Source organism: Eschscholzia californica, unplaced genomic scaffold (assembly GCF_041429995.1).
Source record: "Eschscholzia californica isolate CP2 unplaced genomic scaffold, dmEscCali1.0.p SCAF_2, whole genome shotgun sequence".
NCBI lineage: Eukaryota > Viridiplantae > Streptophyta > Magnoliopsida > Ranunculales > Papaveraceae > Eschscholzia > Eschscholzia californica.
The window spans coordinates 58,788,459-58,807,816 of record NW_028238309.1 but is presented as its reverse complement, the minus strand read 5'-3'; the positions used below and the strand labels follow the sequence as shown (position 1 = coordinate 58,807,816).

General features: G+C 37.8%; 3 protein-coding genes across 3 annotated transcripts; 1 reads left to right on the top strand and 2 right to left on the bottom strand.

The window, feature by feature from the left end:
- Nucleotides 1–4,250: 4,250 nt before the first annotated feature.
- LOC147559627 (3'-5' exonuclease-like) lies at nucleotides 4,251–4,874 on the bottom strand. Its single transcript, XM_086659203.1, has one exon. It carries the CDS (start codon nucleotides 4,872–4,874, stop codon nucleotides 4,251–4,253), a length of 624 nt encoding a protein of 207 aa, XP_086515329.1.
- Nucleotides 4,875–5,906: 1,032 nt separating this feature from the next.
- Nucleotides 5,907–6,457, top strand: LOC147559626 (uncharacterized). The gene is made up of 2 exons (XM_086659202.1): nucleotides 5,907–6,362; nucleotides 6,446–6,457. Exons 1-2 carry the CDS (start codon nucleotides 5,907–5,909, stop codon nucleotides 6,455–6,457), a joined length of 468 nt encoding a protein of 155 aa, XP_086515328.1.
- Nucleotides 6,458–16,084: 9,627 nt separating this feature from the next.
- On the bottom strand, nucleotides 16,085–16,705 carry LOC147559625 (3'-5' exonuclease-like). Its single transcript, XM_086659201.1, has one exon. The coding sequence runs from the start codon at nucleotides 16,703–16,705 to the stop codon at nucleotides 16,085–16,087; it is 621 nt and encodes a 206-aa protein (XP_086515327.1).
- Between the last annotated feature and the right edge of the window lie 2,653 nt (nucleotides 16,706–19,358).

The following is a 19,358-nucleotide window of genomic DNA, read 5'->3' as shown; positions in this document are numbered from 1 at the left end:
TGCTGTTATGGTAGGTAGTGGGAAGTTTTTACCTATTTCTAGCACAGGTACATCAACACTTTCAACTTCAACTCATAATTTTGAGCTTAGTAAAGTTCTTTGTGAACCTAATCTTAAAAGGAACTTGCTATCAATTTCAAAATTCACAAAAGATAATTCGTGTTCAGTTGAGTTTCTACCATGGGGTTATAATATAAAAGACATTCATTCAAAGCAAATCCTAGCAGAAGGGCCTGTCAAAAACAATTTGTATCCTATAGAAGTACATAATGCTATGTTACAAAATAGACATAAGGTTGCTTATCTATCTCGAACATCTTCAAACTATGATATTTGGCATGCTAGATTGGGACATTCTAATAGTGCAGTTATCAAGCAACTTCATGAGGAGCATAAAATCATTCTAAGTACTAAGATAGACAAGACTTTTTGTAAGTCATGTGAATTGGGTAAAAGCAAGTGTCTACCCTTTGAATCTTCTTCTTCTACTACCAATACTCCTCTATATTTGATTCATTGTGACATTTGGGGACCAGCCCCTGTCACCACTCCAAATGGTGCAAGGTATTATATACTATTTCTAGATGATTTCAGCAGGTATAGCTGGATTTATGCAATGAAACTAAGGTCTGATAGTATGAAGTGTTTTAGTCATTTCAAAGCAACAAATGAAAATCTTCTCAAGGAGAAGATTGTCTATTTTCAGTCAGATGGTGCACCAGAACTCAAAAAGGGGGAATTTAGAGAATTCTTAGACAAAAGTGGTATTCTTTTCAGATGTTCCTGCCCATATACTCCTCAACAGAATGGAAAAGCTGAAAGGAAGCATAGACACATCACAGAACTTGGTAATACATTATCTTTTCACTGTTCTTTACCAAAACATCTATGGTTTGATGCTTTTAGTACTGCAGTCTATATAATCAATAGAATACCCACCAAAACTTTACAAGGCAACACCCCATATGACACACTATTTCATCATTCACCTGATTATTCATTCCTCAAAGTTTTTGGCTGTGCTTGTTACCCACACCTTGGAGAACTCAGAAAAGATGAACTCAGTCCCAAGAGTGTCCAATGTGTTTTCTTGGGCTATAGTAATGAACATAAGGGGTATAGATGTTATGATCCTTTAACAAAAAGGCTTTATATGTCTAGACATGTCACATTTGAGGAAGACAACTTTCCCTATGTCAACCTCATTGATAGACAGTCTAGTGGTGATCAGAATACACAGCCACATATCTCATTACCCCTACCTTCTATTAATCATGTTCTAGACAGTCCAACTGAATTAGGGACACCTAGTATAAATACTAGTACACCAGCTAATTCAGTATCAAGGCTTTTGGCTAGTGATGAGGGCATTGCTAATGTTTCCACTAGTACACCAGCAACATCACTAGGAACATCTCATCCTCCACCATCTAGAACAATCACAACAAGAGGTAGAAATGGGATTATCAAAAGGAAAGATCTACCCAATGATTTTGTAGCTCATTATTCATCCTCTCACACTTTAGATGTTGCTTATTTATCCATTTTACAACTACCAACTGAGCCAACATCTTACAAGGAGGCAGCTAAGCATACTGCCTGGGTTCAGGCCATGAATGAGGAGTACCAAGCCTTACTTGACAATCAAACATGGTCTTTAGTACCTTATCACAACAAAATGAATGTACTTGGGTGCAAGTGGGTCTTTAAGTTGAAACAAAAGAGTGATGGTACAATTGAAAGGTATAAAGCAAGACTTGTAGCAAAAGGATTTCATCAACAAGAGGGTGTTGATTATGATGAGACCTTCAGTCCAGTTGTGAAAGCAAATACTATTAGATTGGTACTCACTATAGCAATCTCAAAAGCATGGAATATCAAACAACTTGATGTATCAAATGCTTTTTTACATGGAGTTTTAGAAGAAGATGTATATATGGTTCAGCCACCAGGGTTTATCAAACCAGGAACAGACAACCTTGTTTGTCATCTACACAAAGCCATCTATGGTCTTAAACAGGCACCTAGGGCCTGGTTCAAAAAATTTACAACCTTTCTATTGTCATATGGTTTCCAAAAGAGCAAATCAGATCATTCAATGTTTGTTCTTCATCACCCATCATCAACTATGATTCTGTTGTTATATGTGGATGATATAATTCTCACAGGGAATTCAATGTCTCAGATATCATCTCTTATCAAGGACTTAAGCAGTAACTTCAAGATGAAAGACCTGGGTCCTTTATCTTATTTTTTAGGCATTGAAGTCATCACAAATCAGAGGCAACTATTTCTTACACAGAACAAGTACACTTTGCAGGTAATACAAAAAGCAAAGCTTTTAGACTCTAAACCATCTAAATTACCAGTTTCTAGTGGTAAAAGGGTTTCAATCACAGAAGGAGAAGACCTCTCAAATCCCACTGAGTATAGGAGTCTAGTTGGAGCATTACAGTATCTAACACTCACTAGACCAGATATATCATTTGCAGTTAATTATGCAGCCCAATTCATGCATAAACCAACAACAGTACACTTGGTTGTGGTCAAAAAGATTCTAAGGTATCTCAAGGGTTCCATAGGGTCTGGAATAACCCTCTCTGCAGGTGAGTTAACTAGGTTTACAGCCTACTCTGACTCAGATTGGGCTGGTTGCCCAGATTCAAGGAAATCGACAGGGGGCTATTGTATATTTCTTGGTTCAAATCTAATATCATGGAGTTCGAAGAAACAAGCAACAGTAGCCAAGTCATCAACAGAAGCCGAATATAAATCACTTTCAAACACTGCTACAGAGTTAGTTTGGTTGTCTTACCTCATGGAAGAGCTTCGATTTCCACTGACTCGTCCATTTCACCTCTTCTGTGATAATATCTCTGCAAATATCTTGCTTCGAACCCTATTTTCCATGCGAGGACCAAGCATATCGAAGTGGACTTCCATTATGTACGAGATCTGGTTTCTAATGGTTCGGTTATGGTGAATCATGTCTCCACTACAGATCAAATAGCAGATATATTCACCAAAGGGTTACCAGAAGACTTGTTTAAGAAATTTCGAGACAAACTGATGGTGTTTCATCCCTCAACACCATCGGTTTGAGGGGGGCTGTGGAAGACTAGGGTTTCGGCTGAAGATGAGAAGAGATGAGATTAGGGCAAACAGGTTTAGAAAGGGTTTTATATGGTCAATAGTTAATCTTCTCAGTCAAGTCAATAGTTGGACCGAGACCATGCTTGCTTCAAGACTAAGTCAACAAGATTAGACTGACTTCCATTTGTGTCTAAAGGCACCTGTGAAGAACAAGAAACAAAGTTAGTTAAACTTGTTAGCTTTCGGTTATTTCTGTTTTTAGGTTTTAGGTTTTCTGTTATAGCTAACTAACTACAACTCTCTTAATTCTCCTATATAAGGATATTTGTAAATCGAAAAGTATTATTGAAATAAAATAGAGTTGAGAGCTTCTTCTTACAACTGATTCTTCGCCATTCGAAGTCAACATCAATGTGGGTGAACAAGGAGTAATTTCTGCTTTGACTGCCTGCAATTATTGAGACCAAGAATCCAAGATCTGTATATTAAGATCTGCCTAAAATCTTGACTTTTGCCTATTCCGATTAGGAATGGATCTCTTCATCTTCATCTTTAGAGAGGAAAAACAAATTGTCGACAGACGAAGAGAAATACAAGATATAAATCAAACGAAACAAAAATTAAACAGTAGTCCATACTTCAGGAAAGTGAAAAATGAACTTTCTAGTCAATGCATTGATTGAAATATGAACTAGGAGGCGCGCCGCGCGCGTGCCTGTAAACTGGTCCAAACCTAGGGGGCTATTTGGAAAATAACCCTTTAGAATAAACCTAACACTCTGTTTGAATCAAAACAAAACAAAGAGATACCGTAATCGCCACTCTAACCAGAAGAGAGGCCACACAACTTAAAATGCAGCACTAGGAAAGGTGGTGTCTAACCATATGAACTGTGCTTGGTCTGTTCCCCATGTGGGATTGATTGATAAAAAAACAGATAATAACTTGACTTGCCTATTCATGTGAGACATTCAAAAATCGTTTTTTCACTTTGTATAGCCATGGGAACCACAAAACAAACAAAAACATGAATTGGACAACAAGTTAAGCAATACACCACAGTGAGACAAACATAACTTAACTTGACTTGCCTATTCAATAAATCAAATACATTATAGCAATACACCCCAGTCCCCACACTGTCGACCAAGTTAAAACTATCTGATATAAAACCTTATCTTATCTCCCATAGCAAAAGTAACATAGGCATCTCTAGTTGCAAAATAGATCTGTCCTTTGGAAAGAGACACAGCATTCCAATCGGAACGACGAATAAATTCAGGTTTTTCAACATTAAGGCTAAGAAGAAAAAAGGATAAATCCGCCAACCCCCAATTGATGTACTTTGAGTTCGTCTTATTATACCGGTCGGCCAGAGGGCCTAATTCTTCGGAAGACTTGCATGTAACAATATAATTTGTCTGAATTGAAGCCAAATCCTTCTTAATGCCAACACCAACAAACGAGATGGCTTCATCAGCTAAGAAGTACTTGAGAGGATCTGGGAATGAAGGAAAGTAACGCATTTGAACAATAAGGCAACGATTTCCATGGCATAATTGAAGTGTTGCAATGCCCACGCACTTTGGGTCTTCAATCCACTCTATATTTAGGCCCACGATACGTTCGCGTTTACTAGTGATCCAAACAGCGAAGAGAGAAGTGCATAGCTCACTCAGAACATTGGTTATTTGGGAAAGGGTAGTAGCAACAGTAGTAACTACTTTAACATCGTCTGTAATCTGAACATCATGATTTCCAGCAGAAGAAAAACTAGTCATTTTTCAGATGAATATCAAGGATGTGCAAGAAAGCAAGTTGTTTGTATTTGTAGGAAGAAAAATGACTCGTATTTATAGATAAACTACTCTTCTCATGCCTTCAAGAAGAAGGGGGTATCTCATCAAAAAAAAAGAAGAAGGGGGTAGTCAAATGTTTGTGTACCTAGCTAGATAGATAATTACTTTCCCAAAGAAATACTATTAAATTAACACAATGAACTTGGTTATATCCATTCAAAGCCATGAGTACTGATGTCTCTGTCTCTCTCTCCGGTCAAAAATTAAACAAGGGAATAATGGGGGAGGTTTCTTAACGAGAGAATGATATTCAATGGAAACAAATGAGCAGGCTGAGTATTTTTTTGTCTTTTGGTGATCCCGAGTGTTGGAGTTGTGTTTGGTTGGCCATGACTCATTAACTTGGCCAGGATGGCTAGGATTGAGCCATGACTCAATAGTCGATTGTCGGATGATTAGATCCCACCAGAGTATTGTCAGAATGGTGTACAACGTCCATTGCCCAATAATTAGATCCACCACAATATTGTCAAACTTAAGAAAAATGATCATACATGTTTGGGTTTGTTTTGATATCAATTTTCATTTGAGTAATATCAATTGTAGTTACAAACTACAGTAACAAGCTTGAACACATTGGTCGATGGAACTCAACTTTCTATTTTACTCCAACAAGGACAATGTTTGATAGGGTGCAACCAGTGTTGTGGCACTTACCCTCTTCACACTGGCCCCAAGTAGAGATATACTTCTACAATGTTAAAAGGGTGATTGGTCGTGCCTAATATTATTGCCTGCCTACAAAAGGGACTTCTAAAAAAACCTCATGGGTGCCTATTGAACTTCCTTCATTTAATTCCTTGGAAATTCATTCTCTCGGTAACAAACATCCATGAGTCTCCTCTCCCTTTTGACCAGATTGATAAAGAGAAGGTGTATTGTGAAGCAACTATATATAGTAACTTCCCTTTATAAATACAAATCACTTGTCTTCTTTTCTTCACAAAAGAAACCATGCCTACAAACTCTTCTCTCATGGAGATGATCATCGCAGAAAATACCATTCCTGCTGCAAAGTATAACGTTCAGATATATGACACTAACGTCGTTACTACAGTTGCTGACACTTGTGCTTCAATAACCCATTTTCTGAATGAGTTTCGCACGTATCTTTTTTCTCATGAAACAAGAAACAACAGCACCGGCAGACCTGTTGTTGGCATAGATGTGAAGTGGAATTTAAACATGCCTGGTGGGTTAATTTTATCACTTCAATTGTGTCATGGCAGTAGGTGCATTATCATTCAGATGATGCACTTGGACAAATCGGTTCCTGATTCACTCAAGAACTTCTTTGCTGATGAATCCATTTGGTTTGTTAGCGTTGGTATCAACAATGTCTTGGTTACTCTTCGTGACTATCGAATCATATGCAACTCCGGAAGAGACTTGGGTTGTCTGGCTGATATGGTATATAGAACATACCCCAAGTACAAAGATTCTAGCTTGAAAGAATTAATCCATCGTGTTTTTGGTTTACATGTTGTGGATAGTCTAACAGTTAGTTATGGGCAAAGCTGGGGTGCTAGGTACCTTACAGGGGATCAGATCAATTCTGCTACTACTGATGCCTATTTTTCTTTTGCTATTGGGAATAAGTTGCTTCCTCAAAGTATCAATTAGTTTAATGGGTGTGCTTTTTATTGGGATGTTTATCATGTTTTAGTTTAACCTGTTAACACAAGCAGTCGAGAGAAGAGGCAGCTAGGGTTTGAAGAAGTGAAAGAGTTTTAGGGTTTCTCTGGAAATTACAAGTATATAAATGGTTGACTAGTCAAGTCTAGTCAAGTCAAGCTATGGTCTATCTGGCAGTCAATCTGAGAAGTCAAGGCCCATCAAGAAGTCATCAACTCAGCTTGTCTGAAGGCACTCTTGTCTGAAGACACTCACAAGGATAACTGAAATAAGAAGATTAGAGATTAGTTTGTTAAATAACTAAGGTTGATTAGTATTAGTTAAGTTTGTTAAATAACTAAGTTTGTTATTATAACAGAATCTGTTATAATAACAACTTAATCTTCTTATATTAGTATAAATACTAGATGTAATAGTTCTAATGAAATGATTGAAATAAAATTAGGGTTTAGAGAAATTCTTACATGGTATCAGGTTCAGGCTAGGTCTTCATCAAGTTTTTCTCTCAAACTCAAGAACAATCATCAAAATTTAACATCATCTCGCAAAAATCAAACATTCAAAATAGAAGAAGATTAAAATCAGCTACTTCAAGCACTAAAATCATCAATTTCAAACAGTGATTAGATAGAAAACTTACTGTTTTTTCATACTATTCATCAAGCATTTTCATGGCTTCCGCAAATCAAAGCAGTCTCCCTCCAATTTCAGCAGTCACCAGCTTCATTACTGAAAAGTTGGATGACTCCAACTATCTTATGTGGAGAGATCAGGTTGAAACAATGTTAAATACCTATGAACTCATAGGTTTTGTTAATGGTTCAATTGAAGAACCACCTCAGTTGACATTTATCAATGGAGTTGAGCAAATCAACCCACAATTTCAGCAATGGAGGAGTAAGGAAAGTTTTGTCAAATCATATATCAAGAGTACTTTATCAAAATCAATTTACTTTGATATATATGGTCTTCAATCAGCAAGAGAAATATGGAATTATCTAGATCTAACCAATAATGAAGGTTTAGAAGCAAAGAAAGATCAACTGAGAAGAAAACTGCAAACAATAAAGAAAGGGGATGCTTCTATTGCAGAATATCTAAGGGAAATCAAGGTTATTTCTGATTCCTTGCTATCTGTTCATGATAAGGTAAGCGAACCTGAACTTGTTCGAATTGCTATTCATGGATTATCATCAGATTATGATCAATTTGTTATAGCCCTAAGGGCAAATAATGAAGTCTTATCTCTAGCACAACTTAAGTCTAGGTTAAATCAACATGAACAGTGGCTAGCTACAAAAGATTCTGGTCATGAAGTATATTATGTGAACAGATCACAGTATAAAAATGGACAGAAAATCAAACCTGCTCCTACCTATTACAGAAATCAGGCTATCAAAAAGAAAGATAATTCATATTCAGATAATTCACAGTCTAAGAATCATAAGGCAGAAGATTTTGATTTTTCATCTGTTCCATGTGGAATATGTAAAAGGTGGGGACATTCAGCTGGGGTCTGCTATTTCAGATATAGGCAGAACAAACCTCAGTCTGGTTATCATACAGAAGAAAGTAAACAACTAATACTATCTGATGATGAAATTGTTTCACCTGATTCAAAATCTTACCCATACTCAGAAGAATCATTACTTGAGTGTAATAATGCTATTATCTATCCTTATGATCACAGTGATGAAGATGAGGTTTTTCAAGAGTGTCATACTGCAATTTTATGTGATGAAAATGATGAAAGTGATGAAGATTTCTTTCATGATTGTGAAATATATGATGACAGTATGATAATATCATCTGAAAGTTGCTATACTACTAGTAAAAGTTCAGATATGTCTAATATAAAAGAAAGGGCATGGTTAGCAGATACTGGAGCAAGCAGCCATATGACCCATACAGTAGAGAATATCATTTCACCTCAAATTTATAAAGGTACTGAGGCAGTAATGGTTGGTAGTGGCAAATTTCTACCAATAGAAAGTACAGGTACTTCAAAATTGTCTACTTCTAACTGTGTTTTTGATCTACATAAGGTGTTATGTGTTCCAAATCTTAAAAGGAACCTACTGTCAATCTCAAAGTTCACAAAAGACAATTCAGTGTCTGTGGAATTCCTACCTTGGGGATATACTATAAAAGATATTTGGTCTAAGAGAATTCTAGCTGAGGGACCAGTCAAAAACAACCTTTATCCCATAGAAGTTCAACAGAATATCACACAAAACAAGTCTATTGTTGCCCATATGGCTCAAACAGCCACTACTATTCATGTCTGGCATGCTAGACTAGGTCATACAAACCAGAGAATTGTCAAACAGTTACATAAAGAAGATAAAATACACTTGTCTAACCCTAGTGATACATTTTTCTGTAACTCATGTGAATTGGGTAAGAGCAAGTGTCTTCCCTTTGTTTCATCAAGTTCCACTACCAATACTCCTTTACATCTAATTCATTGTGACATTTGGGGACCAGCCCCTGTTTCAACACCAAATGGGGCAAGATACTATATTCTATTTCTAGATGATTTCAGCAAATACAGTTGGATTTATGCAATGAAATTGAGATCAGACAGTGTGAAATGCTTTACTCACTTCAAAAACACAAATGAAAATCTACTCAAAGTAAAGATTGTGTATTTCCAATCTGATGGTGCTCCTGAGCTACAAAAAGGGGATTTCAGGGCTTTTTTGGATACAAATGGCATTATATTCAGGAGTTCATGCCCTTATACTCCCCAACAAAATGGGAAGGCAGAAAGGAAACATAGGCATATTACTGAGCTAGGTAACACTCTGTCCTTTCATTGTTCTTTACCAAAGTTATTATGGTTTGATGCTTTTCATACTGCAGTCTATATCATAAATAGGCTACCCACATCAACACTTCAAGGATTATCTCCTTTTGAAGTTCTTTTTCATACTGTTCCTGATTACTCCAACCTTAAGATATTTGGCTGTGCTTGTTATCCTCACTTAGGTGATCTTAGGAAAGATAAACTCAGTCCTAAGAGTGTTCAATGTGTATTTTTGGGATACAGTCATGAGCACAAAGGGTATAGGTGCTATGATCCTGTCACCAAAAGGTTATACATATCCAGACATGTTACTTTTGATGAGGACAACTTTCCATATGTCCACATCCATAAGAACAGGTCAGGTTGTGATCAGAGTTCAGAGCCTTTTATTTCATTGCCTCTGCCCTCTCCTATATCCACTCAGTCCTTGCCTCTAGAGTTAGGTACATCTAGATGTGTTTCTAGCTCACCAGCTAACTCAGAACCAAGGGAGTTGTCTGCTCCTGAGATAGGGACACCTAACTTATCTGCTAGTACACCAGCTATCCCACAAGTTCAACCACAAACTAAGCAGATAATAACAAGAGGAAGGAATGGCATTATCAAACCTAAACATTTACCATCTGACTTTGTGGCTCACTACTCATCACCTCACATATTCAATGTTGCCTACTTATCAATTCTACAATTGCCTGCTGAACCCACTACTTATAAAGAGGCATCTAAACACAAAGAGTGGTGTCAAGCAATGAATGAAGAATATATGGCATTACAGCAAAATAAGACATGGTCTCTTGTGCCATATCAAAATTCTATGAATGTATTAGGCTGTAAATGGGTTTACAAGCTCAAACAGAAAAGTGATGGTTCCATTGAAAGGTACAAGGCCAGATTGGTTGCTAAAGGATTTCATCAACAAGAGGGTGTTGATTTCTATGAAACCTTTAGTCCTGTTGTAAAGGCAACAACAATTAGACTTATTCTCACATTGGCAGCAACAAATTCATGGCATATTAAACAGTTGGATGTATCAAATGCCTTTCTTCATGGGGTTTTGGAAGAGGCTGTTTATATGATACAACCCCCTGGTTTTGTTCAACCAGATAAGGAAACCCATGTCTGTCATCTTCACAAAGCCCTCTATGGTCTCAAACAAGCCCCAAGGGCTTGGTTCAATAGATTTGCCAATTTCTTATATCAGTATGGTTTTCATAAGAGCAGAAGTGATCATTCCATGTTTGTTTTCCATCAAGATAAGGATATACTTGTACTTCTACTGTATGTAGATGATATTATTCTCACAGGGAGCTCTTTGCCAATGATGAATAAGCTAATTTGTGATCTAAGTATCTCTTTCAAGATGAAAGATCTAGGTCCTTTAGCCTATTTCTTAGGAATTGAAGTTACTCATGGGCCAGATAACTCAAGTATGCTATTAACTCAAAAGAAGTACACACTACAGTTACTTCAGAAGGCCTCATTATTAGATTCAAAACCATCTCATTTGCCTGTATCTAGTGGTCAAAGATTATCAATTTCTGATGGTGAAGAACTTCCTAGTCCAACAGAGTACAGAAGCTTAGTAGGTGCTCTACAATATCTTACTCTTACAAGACCAGACATATCATATGCTGTTAACTACACAGCCCAATTCATGCATAAGCCTACTACTTCTCATTTGGTCTTAGTGAAGAAGATCCTTAGGTATTTGAAAGGGTCTGTTGGTTCTGGAATTCGTTTACAATCTGGTGATATAACTAAGCTAACAGCTTATTCAGACTCAGACTGGGCTGGATGTCCAGACTCCAGAAAGTCTACAGGGGGTTTCTGTATTTTTCTTGGCTCGAGTTTAATCTCTTGGAGCTCAAAGAAGCAGGCTACAGTTGCTAAGTCCTCAACAGAGGCAGAATATAAATCTCTTTCAACTACATCTACTGAAATGGTTTGGATTTCATACCTGATGGACGAGCTTAAGTGTCCATTAATCAAACCCTATAGTCTGTTTTGTGATAACATCAGCGCCAAATACCTTGCTTCAAATCCAATCTTCCATGCGCGCACGAAACACATCGAAGTAGATTTTCATTATGTTCGAGATCTCGTTTCTGATGGCTCAATACAGATCCATCACATCTCCACCAAGGATCAATTAGCAGACATCTTCACAAAGGGTTTATCTCTCGACGTTTTCTCTCATCTTCGTGACAAACTGATGGATCATACTTCGTCATCTCCATCGGTTTGAGGGGGGATGTTAACACAAGCAGTCGAGAGAAGAGGCAGCTAGGGTTTGAAGAAGTGAAAGAGTTTTAGGGTTTCTCTGGAAATTACAAGTATATAAATGGTTGACTAGTCAAGTCTAGTCAAGTCAAGCTATGGTCTATCTGGCAGTCAATCTGAGAAGTCAAGGCCCATCAAGAAGTCATCAACTCAGCTTGTCTGAAGGCACTCTTGTCTGAAGACACTCACAAGGATAACTGAAATAAGAAGATTAGAGATTAGTTTGTTAAATAACTAAGGTTGATTAGTATTAGTTAAGTTTGTTAAATAACTAAGTTTGTTATTATAACAGAATCTGTTATAATAACAACTTAATCTTCTTATATTAGTATAAATACTAGATGTAATAGTTCTAATGAAATGATTGAAATAAAATTAGGGTTTAGAGAAATTCTTACATAACCAATAGCTATTTTGAGTGTCTATGTCGTCTTCGGGTTCTAGTTTAATGTGTCCGTTTGTTTCATGGCATTTTAATTAATATTAGCTGAATCTATTCTCGGTTTGCAAGATTTCCTTTGTTGTATGGTTTTGGATGTGTTCACGAGCTAATTGTTCAATTTCAAGTCTTTCTTCAGAAAGATTGATCATTGTTGTGCATTTTAAATTTTTAAGATCATTGTTGTGCATTTTTTATTTTTAAATTGAACTGAACTTTGTGGATTTTGATGGGAATCAACTGAGAATTGGATTACCTATAAGAACACCAAAGAAACTCTCGATTCATTTGTGTGTAAACTGGAATACACATTTATAATGGTAGCGAGATATTGTATTTTAATGCTCGGTTCCGAACCATCGGGATTTTGTAAGAGCCCAAACTAATGCGGAAAAAAGTATAAAAACACAAATCGTAACAAAGAAAACGGACAATTGGAAAGATGGCAAAGTTGGCGGTTTTTTAAGAGCCCAAACTAATGTGAATAAAGTATAGAAACAACAAACGCTCACGAGAAAAAGGGTCGATTGCAAAGATGGAAAAGTTTGTGCTTAACTGGGCAATTTAGTCATGTTAGGACTTAGGAGGGGTTTAAATCCCCTTAGGATGACTGCTAAATGTCTTTATACGACATTCAAAAGGTCAACTATTGTAATAATAGGGACGAAGAGACGAATATTTTATTCAATTCATATGATTAGCTTCCCGCGTAACCTCTTAGTTTATCAAAAAATACTTAGATAACATTTTTTTTTACTGTTACCGTCAAAAGACTGTTAAAGTCGGATTCTATGTTACAAAATTAACCTTCTGTTATGTCAGTTCATGTTTTTTCATCGTGCGTCTTCCAAAACAGAATTAATGATGCAACATCATCACTTTCCTTCATTCCCAGGATTATGTCCCTCCCTTCCACAAATCCACCATCAAGATCACTATTCACCTCTCCACTTCTTCCTACATCTCAATCTCCTTCTGTATACAACGCTCAAATAGCTTCAGTCATGGCTTCCAAACGAGACCTCATATCTCTCCCTCTTTCTAACTATTATGTCTGAAACTAATCTCCGTATTAACAAAAAGATGAAGAGAAAACCAGCTTGAGATTAAAGAACATATACAACTTCTTTTACAGAGAACTTTTTTCTTTTTCGTGTACAATTTCAGTTCAACACCCTCATTTCTATCTTCTAATAGGTAACCCAACAGGGCATTGTAGCATTTCCTTTGGGTTCTAGGGAAGTGGTGAGATAGAGAGAGAAAATAGTTGGAAACACTACAAAAAAAAAGGTTCAATAGGGACAAATGTTTTACGTCCGTCCCTAATTCATGAACAGTAGGGACAGATACTTAGACAGCTAATGACTGTCCCTAATAACCGTTTAGACAGGGACAGTTGGGTATCATCCCAAACAAGTATTGGGGACAGATGTAATCCGTCTATATAACAGTCCCTAATACTATTTGGGACCCCGCTTTAGGGGACAGATTTTAGCCGTCCCTCATAATCCATCGAGGACGGTTTTGACGTTTTGGGACGGTTTTTACCGTCCCAGACCATATTTTGTAGTGAAATCATGGTTGCCATTCATTTCCACGTTCCAGTGGGTGTTATGTAATTTGATGAGTTTGATAGTGGGTGAGAAAGAGAGAGTAGTATTGTCTCTGACATGTAGAGAGAGAGAGAGAGAGAGAGATCTACAGAGAGAAGATTGATTAGAGCATCTCCAATGCAACACTCTAAATCTTAGAGTGCCACAAGATTTTTTAGAGTGTTTCTTTAAAATCCATCTCTAATGCAAAACTCAACATAAATCTTCAAATTGATGTGTCAAGATTTGTTTCAGACTAAAATAAGCAAATCAATTAGTTTTAAACTAAAACATAAGTTTTTAGAGTTTCGCTTGAGTCTTGCGTTGGAGAAGGTTATGCAATAGAGTGTCTCTAAATGGCCAAATAGGAAAGAGGCCATTTAGAGATCCATTTTTCACACTTGACACTTTAGAGTTTTTCTTGAGTCTTGCATTATATAATTAGATGAGCTTGATCGTGGTGTTGTTATTACCAAATAGTGTTGATTAATGATAATCAATTACAGAATCCATAACTTAAGTGATATTTCAATGATGTTTGAAGAAATTGGTAAGATTACTAAATCTATATTTTGATTCATCTTCTTTTTTTCAATTAAATCTCCTTTCTCCCTCTTCAACCAAATCATCGTCGTCTTAATCTACTTCATCTTCTTCTTCATCATCATCTAGACAGATTCTGCACCACCATTATTCCATTAACTTTACCAACACAATTAATTTTTTTTTGTATCATAAATTGTACTTTGGGAAGAGACACATTGAAAAGAAATGAACTGACATTATAGAAGGGTAATTTTGGAACATACAATCTGACTTTAACAGTCATGTAGTGATAATGATAAAAAAAAAACGACTATCTGGGTATTTTCGATAAACTAACAAACTATTCGGGAAACAAGTCATAAACTAGGAGGTCATTTGGCAAATAGCCTGAAAATAAACACATTTAACAAGAATATAATCAGAGTTGCCCAATCATTTCACTATTTCAGTCATGCATACAATACTTCTAGCTAGGGGTGGGAATCGGGCGGACTCGGGCTACCAAGCGCCGGGCTCGGGCGGATCGGGCTCGGATAAGCCGAGCCCGAGGTAATGAGCCGGGCGGATCGGGCCGGGCGAATCTAAGACATGAAGTGCCCATAGCCCGTCCGAGCCCGACTACCCGAACGGGTTCCAACGGGCTCGGGTCGGGCGGGCTCGGGTTTATTGAATAATTATGCTAACTAGAAGCCCATGTTATGAGTTTGTGAATGTGGCAATACTCTCTGACTTTCTCTATTATTTTCGATACGCCTCTGTTTCATCAAACAAGAAAATACTCTCTTTCATCAAACAAGAAAAAACCCCCAAATTGCTAGGTTTTCTCCAACACCCAAATAACTGAATTTTTTGTAGAGAGACAGAGAGAGAGGATGACTCATGTTAGGATAGGTAATCCTATAGAAGTGGGGAAGACGGTGATTGAAGTTGCAGAGGTAGCTTGGTCAGCCATGGAGTTCACCCACAACCATCTCCACAAACATCATGATCAAAAATCAAAAACCCATCATCATCAACTATCTACATCAGAAGAGGAAGAAGAAATTGAGTCTTTACGTTCCGAGAATCGTCAACTATCTACATCAGAAGAGGAAGAAGAAGAAATTGCTTTATATCAAATTGGATCTTATCTGTTGTTAACTTGTTATTTGAGTACTAATTAGTAATACCCATGATTGATTTTGAGTTTCTGGCATTTAATTATTAATACCCAATTGGGATTCTGTTCCAAATATGTTCACTTTAATCTTCTAGTCTCTTTATTCTGCTTGAGGTCTGAGGCTGAAAGAGAGAGAGAGGGGTGGAAAGAGAGAGAGCGCCGGAAAGAGAGAGAGAGAGCGCCGGAAACAGAGAGAGAGAGCGGTGGAAGAGAGAGAGATGATAGGGTTCGGTTAGTGAGAAGAGGCATTAGGGTTTTATGCTGGGAATTGAGGGGTATTTATAGGCGGGTGAGATTAAATCCAACGGCTGAGATATTATGTAATCTCAGCCGTTGGATTCATTAAAAACACGCGGATCAATTTCGGGCTGCTCGACGGGCTACTCATCGGGCTCAACTAACGGGCAAACTATCGGGCTACACATACGGGCTACTCATCGGGCCGGGCTTCGGACGGGCTTAACGGGCCGGGACTCGGAATTGAGAACCTGTCCGAGTCCCGGCCCAATTAGCCCGATATATAGGGCCGGGTTAGCCCGGCTCGGGGCTGCTTCGATCATCGGTCTCTCACGGTTCGGGCCGAACGGGCCGGATCGCGGGTTTCCGGACCGTTTTCCCAGCCCTACTTCTAGCTACTCACCATTTAACCATTAAACGCCTAACCTTCACAAACTAATTGATTAAACTCCTTAGCCTATCCCCGATGGCGAAAGAAAGATAAGCATCCTTAGTTGCATAATGTATCTCTTCTTTGGAAAGTGACGAAGTGTTCCAATTGGAGTGACCAATAAGTTCAGATTTCAAAACAAAAAGAGCATGAATTAAAGAGGCTAATTCCGCCAACCCATAAATTCTATACCAGGGTACTGTAGAGAACCTCTTGCCAGCAAGAGGCCCCAACTCTTTCCCAGACTTGCATACAATCCCATAATGTTGCTCAAGTTTAGCCAAATTAGCATCAATACCAAAACCAACAAAGGCGATGGCTTCATCAGCAAAGAAGAACTTGAAATAATCTGGAACACTTGAAGAAAAGTAACTCCTTAATATGATAAGGCAACGATTTCCATGGCACAATTGAAGTGTCGCAATTTCGTTGTCATTTGGGGTTGGTTTCCTCTCCACATTTAGGCTAACGATACGTTTCTCTTTCGTGCATCCAAAGGAGAAGCGAGAAGTACGTAATTCGGTCAGGAAATTGTAGACTTGCAAACAGTCCCTAGCTGCAACAGTCGTAACTACTTTAATATTATCATCTAGCTGAACATCATGATTTTCTGCAGAACTAGTCATTATTTAGATTAACTAGATAAGTTGAGATTGGGTTTAAGGTGAAGAAGCCTTTTGGTTTTGTATTTATAGACAACCGGAACCGGGGTGTTGCTTTTGATTGAAATTTCACCATCGTGAATTGAAATACAATTAACATTTTCTCAAGGAAATAAATGGAGACACTGAACTTAGTTACTATATAGTACAAACCCATTACTAATCTCTCTCTTTCTCTCTCTCTAAATCCGGTCAAACAGAAGAGTTTGTTACCAAGGAGAATGAATTAATAGTAAGGTGAAAGCGGAAAGCCCCTTATTTGTAGAGTCCATGGGTATATAGACCAAAATCATTTTCATAATAGGTATATAGACCAATCTTCCCAAAATATGGACATTTAGTCCTTTTATAATAAGGGCATAAATAACTCATACTTTATTGATAAATACCCTCCATGTCCCTCGTCTAAAAAATCCGGGGTTGTTAAATTTCGGAATGAATCCGGAAAGTTTCCCAAACCAGGGGGCGTGATTTGGGGGAGATATTTAGGTTACAAACTGAAAAGATTTAATAGGAAGTAACGGATCAAGGATATTTTCCAAAACAGATTTTTCAAAACAGATTTGGAAAACGGATATTTTCCAAAACAGATTTTCTCTCTCATCCTTACAGATTTGGAAACCAAATCTATATATCACTTTCTCTCACTTAATTTTCAGATTTGGAAAGAGTATATTTTCTGAGATCAATTAGCGTGATTTGGGGGTTAATATTCAAAACATATATATCAACTTTCTCTCACTTAACTTTCATTTTTTATTCATACATAAACACACATCGAATACAAATTATGAAACAAGTTCGTAAATTATGTGTTATTTATGACGAGGAAACCATCATTTGTCATGTATACAACATAATTTATCATATGCGTGTGTGTCATCCTGAAGGAGTTGAAGGAGATGTCCTTCGACCAAGGTGACAATGCGAACAATTTGTCGGATAGGACAATTGATGTGGAAGATCATCAAGTCCGATTGATTTAGGGATCGTAGAGTTGTAGCTAGAGACCAACTACGATCGTCGAATTACGAAGTAATTCGCGGCTAACTTCGATCGGATCCTACAACGGGTTACACATAAGAGTGACAAATTGATCTAGGATATGACTAGTGGGAGTGAGATATAATCATGGGAGTGTCCCATAAACATATCTCATAGGCCTAAAAAGGAATTAGGCAAAGATAGTACAAAAAGGCCAAAAGCAGGGTTTTTGGGCCTAGGCCGATTCGGGCACTTTTAGGGCTCGGATTGGGCTGATTTTTGGAGGGACGTTTCCTTATGTTATGAACATTAAATCTGCCAATTTTGGCTGGGTTTGGACGTCATCTCCTTAGGGAATTGAGAAAATACCAATAGTTGCTATTTTCGACTATTTCCCTAAATCTTATTCTAAAGGGTGTTTTGGGAAACCTAAAAGGAGGTGGATTCTTATTAGGGTTCTATATAAACACTCTTAGGGCAGAGAATAAGGTGTGGAATTTCTCTCTAAGCTTTCTTACTCTACCACATCAAGTAGAGAAGAGAAAGTGAGCTAATTCCCATTAACTATCTATCTAGTCAAGAAGAAAGGAGTTCTTCTTCCAACCACCATTGGTGTGCTAGCTATACAACAAGGTGGGAGATCAAATTGATTGCTCGTGTCCCAAGTAGAGGAGCTACACTTGAAGCTCTTGATCTTCTCATAAGCAATTGGAAAGGTTCGAGGGAAAACTAGCGAATAAGGTATTTATCTTTCTAGTTTTAATTAATGATTATCATAGGCTTATGCATGTGATCCTGGGAATACTAGTGTAGACATTAGATGTCTTATTCCGCTATAAACACTAGTAGAAGGGTGCAAAACCCAACAGTGGCGTCAGAGCCTCTTGCAATTAGCCTATCTTATCTAAGTTTTGGACCAATTCCATGCTTTTCTAGATAGAATATTGTGTTTAAAAGTGTTTTGAACACAAAATTTTGATTAATTTTGAATAAGATTCAAGTATTTGTCAAAAGATTTCAAAATTTGTTCTTGAAAAGAGTTTCAAAACCTGAAATTTTGATCCAAAATAGTTTGAGTAAGAGTTGTTTTTTTTTAGTTTTTGGAAACTTGTGAAAAACAAAATTTGGAAATTTAGAATTGTTCTAAAAGAATTTGAAATATTTTAGAAGTGTTTCAAATTTTGGAAATAGCAATTTAGAATTGCAACACAAAAAAAAAAAAAAAAAGGGGAAAGACTATTGAGTTTTTTAGAAACTCAATAGGTCCGGCCAGGAAGCTTCCTGGCCGGACCAGTAGTCTGGAGGACGCGTCTGGGAGACGCGTCCCAGACTACTGGTGGATGCGTCTGGGGACGCGTCCGGGTACTCCAGGTCGCGTCTTCCAGACGCGACCAGTAGCTTAACCAGGACGCGTCTGGGACGCGTCCAGTAGCTACCATCAGACGCGTCTTGGAGACGCGTCTGGGGTCCTGGGTGTCTCGGACTAAGTCCGAGACACCTAGTGCTGGTCCGGTCCAGCATCAGATGCGTCTAGGACGCGTCTGGTGCTTGGACTAGCGTCCTGGCTCCGGCCAGGACGAGATCAGGCCTATTGGCCTCGGCTCGGACATGCCGGCCCTATGGGCCGTGCCAT

Bases quoted from the DNA above. Each gene is read 5' to 3' on its own strand.
- LOC147559627 (XM_086659203.1), bottom strand. From the start codon at position 4,874: ATGACTAGTTTTTCTTCTGCTGGAAATCATGATGTTCAGATTACAGAC.
- LOC147559626 (XM_086659202.1), top strand. From the start codon at position 5,907: ATGCCTACAAACTCTTCTCTCATGGAGATGATCATCGCAGAAAATACC.
- LOC147559625 (XM_086659201.1), bottom strand. From the start codon at position 16,705: ATGACTAGTTCTGCAGAAAATCATGATGTTCAGCTAGATGATAATATT.